The sequence below is a fragment of the Patiria miniata genome, unplaced genomic scaffold (genome assembly GCF_015706575.1).
Source record: "Patiria miniata isolate m_02_andy unplaced genomic scaffold, ASM1570657v1 HiC_scaffold_2, whole genome shotgun sequence".
NCBI classification, from domain to species: Eukaryota; Metazoa; Echinodermata; class Asteroidea; order Valvatida; family Asterinidae; genus Patiria; species Patiria miniata.
In genome coordinates this window covers 9229484-9247091 of record NW_024037058.1, presented here as the reverse complement: position 1 = coordinate 9247091, position 17608 = coordinate 9229484, and the positions used below count along the sequence as shown (strand labels likewise).

Sequence of the window (17608 nt, the reverse complement as noted above, 5' to 3'; positions counted from 1 at the left end):
GGATTAGGAAAATCAGGATTTCCAAAATATTTTTGGGGAAAATGGATTTGAGGGTTTCGGGGTGATTATGGATACAGAAGAAGATAATACCTGTTAGTGGTGCCTTTGGGATACATTTTGTCGTCATTAATTATACAGGGAGACACCGGATTTTTAGGGAGACATTTCAGTATCTCCCTCATGTCACAGCTCCTTTAGAGGCAATATTTTACCATTGCAAATAGTCTAGATCAATTGCTCGTGTGGTCCAAAACATAAATGTACCGAAATTCGCGGGGGTAGGATAAGGTAAAATTGGGTAAGGTGATATTAAAGATGGAAAAAGTCTAAAGTCTGCACAAGTCTACGGGAATGTCTCATAAATGACCCATTTCCCGTCATAATAATCAGCAGTAGTAGTTTTTATATATATTTATTGATTCATTCATTATAATTTTCTTTACAAAGTGTAAGTTAGGGCTCCTGATTAGCTAGGGGATCTTTCTCAAAAATGAAAAATAACAATGGAACAATTACAGTACAACATCGATCTTAGAGCGGGGACCCGTCCTACATGTAAGTCCTAAGACGAGTCGCAAGATAAGTTTCATGAAATCGGCCCCAGGGCTGTGACTGGTCAAAAGATTATGGGGAGAGGATTAACGTACTGGTCTATAGATCCAAGATGTCTCATTCTTACCTCCAATGATGGTCTTGATGAGGGAGGCGTGGCCTGGGCAATCAACGAGGGTAATGAGTAGCCGGTCATACTTCTCACCAGCCAGGTGCTTAGGGAGGTCCACAGAAAAAGAGGAAAAACCTTCAAAGAGAAACAGAAAGGAATTACTTGTGAGAATTCTTCCATGAAAGAAAATGAGGTACAAGTAGGTGAGAATGTGACATTAAGCAGGTGGTAACTGTATGTTTACCTCAAGGCTTTCTTATGGGGTTTTATGAGGTATCCCATCAGAGTTCAACCTCAAGTTAATACTCAAGGTCTGAAAGCTCTATTTAGTTTAAGATTAACATGTGTAAATTCCCTTGGTTAGGCCCCCCAAAAAAGATATTCTGTCTCTGGTCAGACCAAAGTTCCGGAATTGACGCGGCCACGCGGATTTTTTTCTTTTTCTTCAAGCTTGGATTGTACAGACAAGGTAGGTACTATTTTGCTTTTTTGGTGTCCTCATGTACATCGGTGTCCTCCATAATTTGCCTCGGTGCAATTTCCCATTCCTTGGTGCTCTTTGGTAAAAAAAAGTTGAGGAGGTGCGGAAATAGAGGGCGCTGTTGGAGCTACCGTGGAACATTTTGGGGAAAAAAAAGATCGACGTGCATGATTAAAATTGACACGCGCGCTGACCAGAGACCGACTTTTTTTTTTGGCCTTATCATGGTTATTTTGGCAAGTACATGTGTAAATGCACATCATACATGTACATGGATACACTTTTAGTGGGGGCAGAGAAATTGGATTTCCAACAAGACCCAGAGTTGTAAAGGTCGTGTATGCCGTACAAACACACACTGTTAATTGGATTAACCCTCCTGCTATCTGAACAGTCACAGACAGTCAAAAAATCAATCCTCTTCCCCTGCCATGCCTTTTACACAGGCTAGTCACCAACAGTCAGATCATATTCCAGCAAGCACTGCGACTAGTCAAATTCAGTCAACAGACAAAAGCTGGCAAGCGGTAGTGGTAGGCACAGGTTGCTTATCAATCACCCACAGTCAAAGCACAGCTGTATCAAGCTACATAAACAGTCACAGCCAGTCAATCCTGCTTTATGTAGGCTGGGAGCTTTTAACTGTTGAAAACAGTCACTTGATTGATTTTGACCGAAAGGACAACTTTGCACACTATGTTTGCATAGGAGGGTTAGGTTTATTCAAGTGTTTCTTGACAAAGATGGAGATTCTTTTTTCGTTCCAACTGCCTGTAGCAAACCTCTTTAATATCTGCAGTTCCTGAAAGTGAATATTATTTTTTTTCCCAAAAGAATTTCTCCTAGTTTACGCTCAGGGGTCGTCCCTAGCCTTCTCAAGTGTTATCAGCCATTACACAGTGACAGTGTGTGGTTTTGTTGAGGATGGATGTCTGAACGAGTACCGGTAATAGACCATTTAATTGCCGGGGGCGAATATTGGTTCTCGGCAGTGAGATGTCCATTTATCATTGATCCGGCAGTTGCACAGAGAAGACGCTCCTAAACACTGAACTTGAGGCAGGCAGATAAATGACATGTTTTATATGGACGGTTAATGGAAAAGTAATTGAGAGGAACATTAACGCTTTATCCTGAATGCAATACATCAACACACATTTGAGTGGTTCGATCATCATCAATGATCATTACCTGGTTTTTTTTTTCTTGTTTTCTTTTTCTTTTTCCCTTTTTTTTTTGGAAAAATGCTTGAATAAAATATGAAGAAGTTGGAGGAGACACTAGACAGTAGGAAGTTAAAATAGACCTTTACTGGGGTACATGTAGCCCCACCCTTAAGTTCGATGGCGTTTATGGAACTCCATTCCCGATGACATCAGGGAAATGCAGTCCGTGGGTCGATTCAAATCTTAAATATAAAACATGTGAAAGACTCCTTCCCTCCCAGTATGTAGCATAGCCTTCCCTCCTTTACTATTTAATTGTTTTCATCTTTCAATATTCAATATTTTGTTTTTCCTTTGTGTTATCTTTGTGCGGTGTTTTTGTTTCATCTTGCATCAGCTCGGTTTATGATATGACTCTTCTACAGTTAGATTCATTTGTCTTTTGTTTGCTTGCCTGTCTTTTCTCGTTTTTGTTCTTTTTTGTGTTTACTTGTGTACAGTGCTTGTCCAGGTCGTTTTAATTACAAGCCTTGGTTTACATGTATATGTGAACAGCCTTGTAACCTCCTTATTACTCTTTTAATTTTCCTTATTTATTTACCTAAATTTTAATAAATTAACTTTGAAGCATTATTTTGTTACTTGTGGTAAATTACATGTACTGTACGCACACTTTTTTCCATTATTTTTATACTACAGTGGAACGCTGCTATAACGAACATCGTGGGATCCACAGAAAGTGTTATAACGATCGTTCGGTATAGCGATTAAACTGCCGGTACCCTCTTTTGACCAATAGTAAAGTCACTGAACTGGCATTTCTCACATCCCGCCGCCGCACGAGGAGTTGTCACAAAACTATAACAGCGGGTGTTTTCCCTTTTATTCCTTGGGGAAATACTATTATCCATCTATCGCTCTTCAACATTCAAACACGATGTAACCATGGGTGGTTTGATGTTCGGGAATTAAAAGTGGCCCAAAAAGTGTTTAATACATGTACCGGTACAACTGGTAGGTTTTTGTCAATCTGTTGACTTTTGTCAACAACGATGTTTGGTACATTTTGTACATTAAAATCGGGAGCCAAGGATGATGTTCGGTATAGCCAGATGTTCGGTATAGCAGTGTTTGGTATAGCGGCGTTCCACTGTACTGTAAATTGCACTTTGTAAATTGCACTTCTACTGAATTGAATTGCAAAGTGAATATACCATAATTGTAGACCATTCCAGATCTAAGTTCCTGAACAGAAATTGGTAAAATGTACAATGTACCTTACCCTAAATTATAAGACCATTTACACAAACGACAACAACATGTAACGCGTAATAAGTAGGCCTAAATCTCCTGCGATCCAGTTAAAGGATACCGGTAGGATCATTTGGTTTTTCATACATGTTGTTCGTTTCCAATAATAACACCACTCAAAATCTAAAGAAGAATGTTCAAAACCTAACCTGTTGGAAATTTCAGCTTGATAGAATTTTACACTTTTCGAGAAAACAGTAAAGCTAAAAATCATGCACAACCTTTTGATCATGAAACACAATTTTGTCCATGTACTGTACAGTGTAGCGGTAGCACTCCGTTCATTCATTCCAAAAATTAGACTGATTGTTGTGAAGTCACCTCAATTTCTTAATTACTTCCAGATGACAGCAATCCAGACTGGAATAATTTCACAAGGTGTTTATTACCAGTGCAAGTTTTAATCCAAGCAGTGGCGTAATTCCGCGTCGGCGAGTGGGGGGGGGGGGGGGGTGACCAAAATCCTAAAATTCCCTAACTTTTGAAATTCCAAAAGTGGGGAAGAGGGTGGGGGGAGGGTGGGGGCTGGTCACCACATTACACTAAGGGGCGCTGGTCCTGATAAAAAAATGTACATACTTGCGTGCTTATGTGCCTTACACCAAAATGGCGTATTTTAAACTGTTTGTACTGTTTGTTCTCCATTTTTCAGTGCTATTTAATACAATTGGGATGTTGGAAAGTTAAAAAAAAAAAAAAAAAATTCCCCATTTTTATTTCTCCCCACAAAATAGTGGGGGAGGAATATATTTCCTCCCCCCCCCCATTTTAAATTTGTCATTTCTTATAAATCTACAAAATTAGATAACAATAATAATTACTCCCAATTATCAACAGATTCAATCCAGAGAGTATTTTTAATACTTTTTAAAGCTCTTATAATATTAATATTATGGGGCAGAAAGAGTCCCCAGACCTTGGCACTTACATAATCAAAACAGGTTTCCCATTTGCAAGAAAAACATTCACAAAACGACAATCTGAAGCCATGAACAGCTCCCCCCCCTCCCCCATCCCCCCCCCCCCCCCCCCCCCCCCCCGAATCCTTGAATCACTGTCCCCTGAGAGAAAGCTCACTGATTCCCCCGGTTGTTCATCAAGAGACCGGGCAGGTAGGATGGTACCGGTACGAGGGCTGGCCGGTGGCTGTGTGTTATGTCCGTCGGCAAAGCACTCTGTGATTAATCCAGCTTAATCCCCCATGCTCCTGCATGCTCCACACAGGGGATGGCATGCATGTATCCGGAGAGGTAAATTGAAGAGAAAGACGAAAGACGTTTGAAATGGCATTCCAACAAAGCGGAGCAATATTCTCCTCACAAGGACGGTGCTGCACCGTGGGTCTTCACTGCAGTCTCCTGACGACGACCGGCAGAGCATACTGTCCGTAACATTGAGTACCCTCCAGTTCTTTTCAGAACCACACAGACCCACAAAAGAGATTTTGCCACATGGTGCTACCGAAACAACTTACCGGTACCTTATTGGGTCTTTCCCGCAAGGCAAAAAAACCATAGAATCCCACATTTTCTACTTATGTAGGCCCCGATCACACTGAATTAAGTAGAGTGGATGGAGTATCAGTTTGGTTTTATACAGATGTGTATTTTTTGGGCTGCTACATGTACATGTAAAACCATGGATGGAAAATAAATGAAGCGTCTTTTTTCTAACCTTTTCTTTTTATCAGAAACAATATCAGGGTGGTGCAAAAAGAAGGAAACTCACTTTTGACAGAAATTTTAACCTGGCACTTACTTTTTGAAGTGTTTGTTTTTGTAATGTAGTGAAATATAGCTCTTCAATCAATACGTGGTGAAAAAAATCTTTTAAAAAATCGCAAGAATAGTGTTATTATTATGCTAATTTAAAAGTGCCGATATACAAGTCACCAACATCACTGTTGTTCATGTGTAAGTCTAGTGTAATGTTTTTTGTCTTCAAATCAAGCTCCGGAGCTCAGTCAAGTGGATGGAATAAAGCCGTCCGTGGACAAACAGGTTTGGCTCATGAAACTTTCAAACATCCATACACTCAGAGACAAAATATGCATAATTTGCAATCACTTTTTCGTCACTTTTGTTTAGAGATCCATACATGTATTAATACCATTAAATTGAATTTTTGACATATGCTCAGCAAGTAGGTGAAAATTGCTTTCAAAAGTGGGTTGCCTTCTTTTTGCACCACCCTGTACAACACTTCCTTTTGCTGTAATATTCAGAATATTCAGAAATGGATGAATTTGGGGGTGAGTGTTCGAAGATGCTGGGAAAAACAAGTAAATAAATGCTGTTCTTGTAGTCTGGTTCTCTGACCCTACTTCAGACGAAACAAAGCAATTTATAGACGTCGGGGGATTGTCAGGTTAGGGAACCAGACTAGGTAACTAATTGCAAACAAAATGTAGACTAACTAAATTTGGTAAATTGGGGGCAGTATTTGAGAAAGAGTCTGGTTTTCTCCAATGATGGTCGGCTGACCATCGATGGAAATTGATATAAAAATTTCACTTGCCTCGAAAATGACAGCACACCAGGTGCCATGATTTCATGGGATGCTTGAGACTATTAGTATTATTCACAAGTACAGTTAAGGGGCCATTCACAATTATCAACATTTTCACAAGTGTACAAAGAGTACACTTTTTCAAGACCCCCCCCCCCTAAACAGCTAAAAGTGTACGAAAAAAATGTTGATTTTTTTTTCACACAAGCCTATATATATAGACACTTGCATGTGATTTAAAGGGTTTTTGTAACTGTTGTAGAACAAGTTTTTGGTCATGACATGAACCCCTATTCAGTGTGAAAGAAGATGTATTATAATTTACCTGTAGAAGTTTCAGCTTCATACAATGTAAGTCGTCAAGTTTTTGAGAAAATCACAGAGCAATATTTTTCAGGAGAGTCGCGTAAATCCGTTGTACATAATTTTCTTCTCATGAGACGAAAATTATTTGCATGAAATTGTTTTACTTGTTTCTCAAAAACAACAGCACCTCAGCAAGTAATATTTTAAGGGAAGCTTTCTACCATTATTATCTAAAACCGTGGGGAGAGTGACCTGTCAAGTGCGAGGGATTAACCAATAAAAGGGAAAAAGGGGTCCGATTTTCATAGGAGTCGGATTTTCATGTGACACCGGCCGTTAAAATGTACATGTACATACAGTACAGTTTCTCAATTTCACGTAGTTTGCATACTCTATTCACAAGTTATTCTATTTTGATAGAAATACCACACAATTCAGCTGCCCAACTCCGATCATTTACTGATACACATTGATGAATACCCTTTAAATACAATGAACCACGGAGGTTTTCCTACCTCCATGAATGAACGAAAAACTTGCTAAGCAAAACAGACAAAATCAACATCATGATTTCAGAAAAAGGCTTCATTTATTCCTCATACATGTTCACACAAACACAAAATCTACATACATGTAGTACTAGTCTTGACTGAAATTACTAAAATCTCATACATTTGTATTTGAATGCCTGTGTGTAATCTCTGCTTCTCGCTTAGCTGAATATACATGTAGCTTCAAAACATAAATTCATAGCATTCCATGGACAGCTGTAAAACATGCATACATGTAACTTCTGATAGTATGGATTAATTTAAGTAATTCTAGCTACATGTACAATGTATACATAGGGGCCTAATGGAGTGTCCAGCTTCTGAGTAGGTCGTAAGCAACTCCTTTTATGGAGATTAGCGGCGCACATACTGTGCGATGTGGCACAGAATGCAGAGTGGGGGTGCGTTGTGAATTTAGGACTCTGAAATACTGACTCACTGGTACCATTACGCATGCCTACATAATAATAATAATAATAATAATAATAACTGTAGGCCCCTATTTACATAGCGCTTTTTGCCAGAGGATACAAAGCGCTGGGGAGAATGCAACCAAAGCCAGGTAAATGAAGTATATGAACATTATGAGACCCATTATGTAGCACCTTTTTGCTAGGTGCTGCGGCGCATAATTGCTGCCACTGCCAGAAACACCGGGGCAAATCCCTCCTCTGAGCGACAAGTGTTACTAGGTTCTTTAACACGCATTACACAACACACAGGAACTACGGCTTTACGTCCCATCCGAAGGACGAAGCAATAATGGCAAGTGCCTTGCTCAAGAGCACAAGCACCATGTTCCCACGGTCAGGATTCGAACCTGTGTACCACGGCACACGAGTCGAACACCGTAACCATTGGACCACAGCGCCCCAACAGGACTGTGAAAGCTCAAACAATAAAATGGTAAAAGGAAATAGATTTCACAGGAGTTTAAATTTCATGTGACAATGGAAAAGTGTTTAAGACCAACCAGCAGGTCTTTATCATTCCGTTATTAGATTGGCCACGTGACATGCTCTCGACCAATAGGAATGGGTAAATTTTCTTACGTATTTATGAATGGTAAATAATCAAAAGTGGGCGCTTCTTTACCACTTTCGAGAGCCAAGTGGGAGGGACACACTGTGTGTGTGTATTGGCTCTCGTGCATACATGTATAATGCAAAGTACATGTACACGTACACTGTACACACGACCTATTTTATTCTGAATGTGCAAAAAGCTAGCGTCTTCACATGAGTGTCAGGTGTCATCGGCAATGCCACCTGTCTCTTCCACTCCCAGTGGTCTCCCTGAACTCTCCCAATCTAACTGTTGAGGGCATACATGTACGAGTGAGAGCTTGTAAGTTGTAGGCCCTGCCAACTGACCTTTGACAATCACAGATTTCGCTCGCTGTGCCACCCTGCTAAAGTTTTAGCTGCCGAAAGCAGCTCTGGAAATGATCGTGTCTCTCCGTTGGTTAGTAACAAATGTCAGCAAATACCTTTTATAGCAATCAATCACCTTGTCCCTTAGGCCCTCGCAACAACACGTGCTTCAGGTCTCCACTGACCAGCTACCAATTTATTGCAGTCGTGGAAAATTGGGTCATGAGGTCACTCATTTCGAATTGGGGCTGGCACTGTACTGCACACAAATTGGGTGTTCCACATGCTATAAAATGCTCCATGCACCAACTGACGTTCAAAAATGGGAATCCTTTACAATTGACAGTCACGACCACGTGAGTACTTGTGCATTGTAAGAACAGACTTTTACATCATGTCCATGACTTATATGGACTGCAGCAGGTCTACAGTTTGGCCACAGCTCCCAAGATCATTTCCAGCTTGTTCCTCTGTCAAGAACACTGAATATTAACCCTAACCGCCCTGAATCCTCCAAAAATCCTTTTTGCAAATTGGAGGAATTTGCAGGATTGAGGTTACATGGCCAAAGTGCGTTGCTGATTTCGGAGTACGCACTGTGTCAAGGTCTTGGGCCGGACCTTGTGTTGTTTATGCTCAGCCGTGCGTAAATTTAGTCCTTGATTATACTTGACAACCTCCGCACTGCTCCAGGATGTCACTGCCTCTGCCTCTGCCTATTGACAGTCATAGCCAGAAGATTTTGCAGGATTCAGGCAGTGGTCACTCTCCATGGACCATATTCAAGAAACAACGGAGGAATTTGCAGGATTGAGGCTATACATTTTTCCATGAGGCCAATTGGAGGATTTTGCAGGATTGAGGCTACATCCTAGCAAAAAGGCCTAGGGAGTTAGGGTTAAGACTAACTTACCGAGGTCTAGTGTTATGCCTCTCTCTTTGCTCTGAGGATTCTTGTCAAATGCTGCTGTTGAGGCGACAGTACTCAAAGCTTTAGCTGCAATGAAATAAGTTCAACCCTCAATTCTCAATCAAATTCACCCAGCCATTGGAATTAAAAGGGGGGGGGGGGAGGGAGCACTCTTTCTTTTTTTTGTCCATTTCTTTCTTTCCCATAGAAGGAAAGGGCATGAGCGGCATCAATTAAAATCAGTCTTCTGGTTTTTATTAAAACCAAAAACTGACACCTTTTTAAGGTGTTTACATTTAGTACCAATATTTAACTGAATGAATTTCAAGTTTGTCAACAAAGAAGTTTTGCAATACTGCATGAGGAAAGTTAACGCTGCGGGGAAAATGTCAAAGAAGATTGAGTAGTTATGGGCCTTGTCCCTGTAAAGAGAACGAAAAATCCACCTAACTAGTAGCGATATAAAGCCAATATGAGTGTCAATGACAGAAAGCAGAGGTTTGATATTTTTTGGGGAGACATGTTAGGGTAAATCAACATTGAAGACGACAAACTGCAGCCCACATGCGTGCGATCTGGACGAACACGTGCGTTGCAGCACGTGTATGCAGGCACACTTCAGACCGATGATTACTAAATAACAGGTAACAGCTGTCAAAGTACTTTGGCAAATTGAAATTTGACGCATGCTCAGTGGATGAACACTAGACCATACTGGTAGTATCATGACCAATGACCTCAAGCAGAATACGGCAGCCACGTCTTGTTTCCCACACGCACAAGCACAAGTTGCCGCCGAGTTATATTTTATTTATACAGCAAACGTTAAATACATGTACAAAGTGAACGCACAAACGAGAGATTTATTGGAAAGATTTCCATATACGAAGTTCACTCAACACTCTGTGTACAAACCCTATGAGAGTGGGCTGAGAAATTCTAAGTGTTTTCTAAGAAAATGTTTGTATTTTCTCACTGCTCAAATTGACTTTGATGACATGAAATTGCTATCTGGGGGTTTGTTAGTCAATACAGAGGAAAATTAGTGAACTTCGCATATGGTAAGGCAAAGTAAAAAAAAAACAAGTTTCTCGTCCCCGCCCGCTTCCTTTTTGGAGGCCGCCTGGATTTTTTTATTATTTTTTATTTTTGAAAAATTTAGTAGAAAACACCGAAAAAGTCTACAAATTCATCGGAAAATAAAAACCAATACCAATACAACTCTAAATGACACTGTAAATATGTTCAGTTCTCTTGTCCAACTTGTCTTTCATCTTTAAAAGTGTCTTTGAACAGTGGAACACCAACGGTTGCAGGAAATTTTGAAAAGGCGGTCATCTTGAAAAAAATAAAAAATAAAAAATAAAAAGCCCCACTTCCTCCCATTATTCCAAAACCCCGGACGAGAAACTATTTTTTTTTTTACTCTGCCTAATCTTGCCGATTTATTTTTCAAGAGATTTAGGCATCTTTCTGGAGTCCACACATAAAACGTCTGCTATTGGCAGCCATTTTGAATGTACATTGTAAGAAGCGATGTCCCCAAAGCTGTGACGTCGTGTTGTGCAAATCGATATTGTCACTACGGCGCTAAGGTTGCAATGTGACAGCTGTTTCTTGTACAATGGATTCGCCCATGGTTGCGCGCTACCGTACTATTGGTTGAGAAATTGTACAAATGAAGAAAAGAAACAAATGCTGTATTGCAACTCGCAGGCTGCGTGGAGCAAAAAGATTGATTTGCATAACACGATGTCACAGCTTTGGGTTGGGTCATCGCTTCTTACATTCAAAATGGCTGCCATTAACAGACGTTTTACGTACGCATATGGACTCCAGATACAAGCCGGAAAAAAATGTTGCAACCTGACGCCACTTTTTTCTTCATTATCATCTCAATGATTGAATGAAGGTCATTCACTGCAAAAATGATTATAAAATATAAGACATGAATCTGGGACTGACAAATATTTCCAATTTAGTTAGGAAAATTTTCTTGACTCTCCAAGACTCCCTAGAGTAAGACTTTGTACGCAATCGCGGAAGTGGCGTCAGGTTGCAACATATTTTCCAAGATGGCTTTAGTTAACAATAGGCCTATAAATACATGTTTAAAGTTCTCGAAAAATTGGATATAAAATAACCTAATCAACCCGGAGGGCAAAAACTGAGACATCATACACATGGATGTGTGGCATTGGTACAGCGCAGCAATACCGTTGCCACATTAGTGGGACTAGAGGGGCCCGTACGCCACGTATTACTAGCCGGGGACTGCACAACATGTCTATCTATACACATATGATTGTCCGGGAACTGGGCACTCATTCTGACCGCTTTTGTAATGACACAGCAGTGCTTGATTAAGTAAAAATGTTTGTTTCCTATCCCCTGTGAAATACAAAATGAATTTACAGTGTTTGAATCCTCACCTAATGATGTTTTACCGCTGTCAACGTGGCCCAAAACTCCGATGTTAAAATTCAATTCTTTACTAGTGGAGGCCGCCATCTTGGATTCAGTCGTTTGTTGCGAGTGCATTCCTCCACCAATGTCAAAGTCTTGACGTCTTTTATTGGTCGAAAGTTCGATATCATTTGAGCATTGGGAGTGAACTGGAGGCCACGTGGCATTTTCATGGCATAATATATAGGTCCGCAGGTGTCGCCGGCTGGGGGTGGGGTGGGGGAGTAGGCACTATTGTACACCCCTGGGATATTTCGTAGGGGAGACAAACCCTCCAACCCCGGCTTTTGGGCTGGAGTTCCCATTAGCCCCTCCTGGATCCACAAAGTGCCTTAGCCTCACTCTTAAAGTAGTTACATTAAACCCACTCCACCCCCACCCCCCAGTCATCCGAACCAGTAGCTATATAAAAAAACGTAAACGGCCATGTAATGCACCACTTCTACGCCCTTCGTGTTAAGGCTAGGGTTTTGATTCAGCGTACTGCGTACCTCACGTACGTAAAAGTCTATACACCCCAATCCCGCCCCCCCCCCCCCACTCCTTCTCTCACCCCCCCCCCTAAAATATATATTATTTTTTAAATAGAAATTAATTATGTAAAATGTAGCCGTGCTTTCTAGTATTATTTATATACATATTTTAACGAAATTGTGTCAGGATGACGGTTTTAGCCCAATTTCGTCTAAATTTGACAGAATGTTTCGGGGGACGAAAAGGAGTTTGAAAGAGAGTTGAGCAGAATGATTTTTTTTAAAGCAGATTTCTAGCAGAATTCTGCAAAATTGGTGATCTGACAGAACTTAACGCTCTTGCAGATTTGAAAGATATAGCTGATTAGTTTTGAAAAAGCTTCAATTTTAGGTTCCCTGACGTGTCATAGTAAAGTATAGACCATTGCAAGCCAGGCTAGACACGTGCACATTTTTTTTGCTCGAATAAGCCCTCTCAGGGGCGGCGGAACCGGGGGGGGGGGGGGGCGCAGGGGGTACTTGTCCCCCCCCCCCCCCTGTTTTCGCGGGCCAACAAAAGCGCCCGCCCCTGTCGCGGTCATAATGTGCCCCTTCGATATGAAAACAATACTGCCCCTCAAACGCACACATGAAAGCATTATGATCGCGCTTGAAAATTTGTCTCCTCTCTAGTGCAAAAGTGCCCCTCAAAAACACAAATACACCTCGCGCATTAACAAGATTGTGAACCTTCTCAAGATGGAAAACTTTCCCCCGAAGCACAACCACCCCTCTCGCAATAATACAATTATGCCCCTCTCGAGATGGGAAATTGGCCATCAAAAATAGTGCTCCTCTCGCAATAACTTATCGAGATGGAAAACTGCCCCCTCGAAAGCACAATAATTAGTGCCCCGCTCGCAACATTAAAACTGTGCCCCTCTCAAGATGGAAAACTGGCCTGTAAAAAAAAAAATAGTGCTCCTTACGCGAATAAAATGGTCACTAAACTGGCCATCAAAGCAACAATGCCCTCTCACGATAAAAAAGGTCCCTTTGAATATACGCCTAACTAGTCAAATTCAAGATCAAGGGCGGACCCAGAGAGGTTACTGTCTGGGTGTGCCGGAGGCCGAAGGCTGAGTAAGCGAATTAAAGAAAAAATTAAAAATTTTAACGCAAACATTTTTTAAAAGTGTAGGGCCTATATATTAATGTTGATAGTAAATTTTGTTCCGGGCAACGTGTATTCCTTGCAATGTGAATGAAAATAATTTCACAATTGTCTCCTCTTTCACACCGACGGAAGGTGCCTTTTTTCTGAGCAAGTGCCCCTTTTTGGTGATGCCCCCAGTTTGAAAAGCGTTCTGCCGCCGCTGACCCCTCTTAGCCACCTACCCTCCCTTACATGTGATATAAAGTGTGATCCAGAATCCCGACTCACGAATATAACTGTGCATTATGCATGATACATGGATGGACTTCTTTAAAAGTTTGTCTGCCCCTCCGTCTGATTTCTGAATCCACCTATAACGCCCCTCCTTAGCCGGCCCTCTTGTATACTGCACGTCATCATCTATACTACAATCACGAAAATGATTCGGGGGCGCTGCCATTTTTCCGACCGGTCTCCTGTCCCCATCGCGCCTGTTGGCATCGGGGGATGCGGAACGGGGCCCGGCTATTTCCACCCCATTTTCCCATAATTCCTTTCCCCATTGGGCCGCGCCGGCCATCTTGCGTATGGGCCGGTGTCACATGAAAATTCGACTCCTATGAAAATCGGACCCCTATCCCTCGCACGTGACAGGTCACTCTCCCGAAATGATCCTAAAAATAGCGCAGTATCGTACTCACGCGTGCGCAGTACTACCAATGAGTCCACGTTTCATGGAGTCGGATATTCACGCTACACCTGTCGTGCCACGTATACGTATACGTTCATATAGAGGAGCATGCGCTGCAGCGCATGCAACGGTATTCCATGCAACATGCAAAGCTGAAGGCATGCTTGCCCCACATTTCCTCAGCACTACTAGCTTCGTTTGATGGTCGTGGATGCATTGATTATGCTCCAATGTTCTCTTTCAATGGTAAGTCCGATTTGTGCTATGACACATTATAGGGGAAAAGTTCCATACTCGGATGTCAATTTATCTGCTGCCAAACATATTTATTGTCACCTCACCTTGTCATTTGAACCAAAAGAAATCCAGGAAGCTGTGTAAAGGTGAAAAAAATTTACTCAAAATGTGTTTTTAGAGCACATTTTGGATGCATACGTCGTGCAGAACTAACTTGAAGCAGCCGGTCAAAACTGATTGTAGTGGCTGAAAAGACAGCGGTACGTTATACACGTGACATCAACAACCATGACGTCGCATGAGCCTGCCAATGATAGTGCAATACGTCATTATGAATATTTATTTTCTCATGAATATTTAGTTTATTTCAATGGATACTTCAAATACGTCCAAAGATTGATGATTGCAACAGCGATCGTGCGCGGCCTAGCGGTTAAGAGTCTCGTGTATCAAGCAAGCGTCAGAGGTTCGAATCCCGATGAAGTAACTGACTGATTAATAAATAGAAATTAAGGAAAGGAGAGGGTGAGAGTAGAGGAGGGAAAGTGGAAGAATAACCATAAAAGATGTAACTTTTGGCGCTAGAAAATTAATTGAAAAAAGTGACGTCCGAGTATGGAATTTTTTCCAAAACACGCAACCCGAAAATAAAGATGGCGATTACTGCGCGATGTGCTGTGAGCACGCACGGCGCGCAGAATCGTAAGCACAAACCGTGCAGGAACAATTTATTTGTAGCTATTGTTAGCCGATGTATTTTTTTTTACAAGTTTTCTTTGTTACTCCTTTTTGACAGGACTCCCGATGACACCCACATCACATGACCAGCTCCAACCATGCTCCAAGCATGCTCCAGTGCATGCTTCAACCAGTTCCCAAAGCAAGAATCTCGACTCAAGACGAAGACGTGACACACCTATTCTTTCCAGTTCAACTGCAAGATTCCTGCTTTTTCTCTTTACCCATTCAAAACACATTTTTCTTCTAGCCATAATTTTATTATTTAGAAGTCATGAAAATGAAATAGTGCAAAAATAATCACTCTTTTCTGCTGTTTTATGTCCATCCTTTTTTAAAGTTATATCCTTGGCTTAGTTGTACCCAAGAATAATTATGGAATGATTACCCGTCTTGCTTGAAAGTCTTTCATGGAATGTTTTTGCCTATGCTAAACAAGCCTGGACCGACGTCCCTTGCGAAAATCGCTCCGAAAATTTTCTACAATTATATCCACTGAGTTTTGTCGAAGTACTACCCTGTAATGAATGCAAATACATTATTACTAAAAAATTCGTGTGTGCATTGTACCTGATTTCATTGTCACAGTTTTGTAATAAATACATTTAACATGTGGTGCTTGACATAATTATGAAGTGCTCCAATATGTCCTTTCTTATAGTTTTACTCTCTTCTGCAAATAAACGCGTTACAATACTTTGCTCTACAACCCCATCACCATAATAAAAACACCAACTGCTATAATGACATTAACTACTACTTAATACATAAGACACACCCCCTTCACCATAACGAATATAAATTGTTGCCCACTTCCCCGGAAATATAAGTGACCATTCACAGGTGTAACATAAGTAGGCATGGGCGTCGCAAGGGGGGGGGGGCACTTCCCCCCCCCCCCCTGGAAAAGCAAAAAAAAAAAGGGGGGGGGGAAGGGGAAAAATGAGTTTAATTTTAAATTTAATGAGTTGGGGGGCAAAATGTCCCTGCCCCCCTCTAAAACTGATAAATGGAGAATGTGTTGAGAAAAACAGGCATTTTTTTTGCAAAAATATGTTTTGCCCCCTCTAGAAAACAAATTATGGCGACGCCCATGTAAATAGGCCACACAATATCCAACCCCCACCCCCACTAGCTTCCCCCTCCTCTCCTCTGTAGTGAGAACGATGGATACGACGTTGTATAGGCCAAGATCAAACCGCGTTTCATCTAAATTACGTAATTGTACAGTTGGTGTATACGTCCTTTATGGTTTGGCACCTTGAAAAATCAATGTTCAATTTGACTGGACAATATTCCAGCACAACATTACTTATGAGCTTTATATACATGTAATGAGACATCGCATGAGACAATCGGTCGGCATTAAATACTTAATTTCATTCAACTGTTGACAGCAAGACCTTCCTAATCGGTGCGCAATTTAAAAAAACATTTAAACGGTATGAATCCCAGCATAAACATAAACCTCCACAATATCAGCGATTTCAATATCACCATCTCCCCTCTATAACAAAAACCATTTCTCCCCGTCCCTGCAAATATTTCTCCCCATCCCCGGAAATATTTGTGACATGGTTGACGGGTTGTACGGAAATTGGGCGTTCCGACTAGCACCCTTCACCCTAGCTAGCCCCTTCCCCTATATTAACAATATGTCCTGGACCCTCGCACAATCTCCGCAGGAAACGTTATGTGCGCGCACGTTGCTAAACGCAAATACAACTTAGGTGAGACTGATGGCGAGTCCAAATAGGCTTGCGTGCAGCAGAGCGTCTGATTCTTTATTTGACTTAACAGTTGTTTGGAGTTATTGGAGTTTAAATTATCGAGATTTCACTGTATGAAGTAATTATTACGAAACAGTCAACTCCACCCATCTAGCGGGTGCCGCGCGAAGCGCGGCATCCCGCTAGTCATAATAAAGGACATTAGCTGAATCACTATTATTACAGCCTTTTTGCGGATAGGTATATTATAGGAAGTGTGTGTGTTGAAGGTATAATGTTGCGTTGTTTCTGGGGAATATTGCGCCACGAATGGGGATTGTAGGCAGTGTAAACTATCTCACAATGCACAGAAAAGCACACCCAAGTTACTGCATATTTCTGGTGTGGCCATGGGCCTTGTTTTTTTTTTGGGGGGGGGTTGACATTTGCCCACCTTCTCCTTAGAACCCCCCCCCCCCCTCCACCGACATTCATGTCATTAAGTGTACATTAAATTAACAGTTTAATATTGGCATCGGCCCTCTTGTCTTCTTATTTCATTCATTTTCTTTTTCTTTCTCCCCCCCCCCTTCTTTCTTTTCCATGGATGTGGCGGTCATACAGGTAAAAGGGTCAATGGGCCTGCGTAGCAGGGGGGTCCCCTTCCTACGGAAAAGCTATTTGAAATTGTTATTTCTCGAGATGCTACTGGTAGGTGTCCCCCCCCCCTCCCCTCAAAAGGGTATGGGGTCAGAAAAAAACTATAAAAACAAAAGAAAAAGGAGGGACATTTTGAACTTGCCAGAATATCTTTTCGTATTAAACAGCGGGGGTAAACTATTGTTTGGCAAGGCGCTGAAGGAGAAAGTGTTCCACTATAGAGACACGT

At 41.4% G+C, this 17608-nt stretch overlaps 1 protein-coding gene across 1 annotated transcript in view; it reads right to left on the bottom strand.

The window, feature by feature from the left end:
• LOC119726439 (selenocysteine-specific elongation factor-like) overlaps positions 1-11812 on the bottom strand; it is a 60035-nt gene extending 48223 nt beyond the window's left edge. Inside the window, exons 1-3 of the mRNA XM_038198091.1 lie at positions 11703-11812; positions 9274-9357; positions 680-799 (exon numbers count right to left, since the gene is read on the bottom strand). Coding sequence (XP_038054019.1) covers positions 680-799; positions 9274-9357; positions 11703-11811 — 313 coding nt within the window. The 5' untranslated portion in view covers position 11812. The remainder of the gene's footprint in view (positions 1-679; positions 800-9273; positions 9358-11702) is intronic.
• Between the last annotated feature and the right edge of the window lie 5796 nt (positions 11813-17608).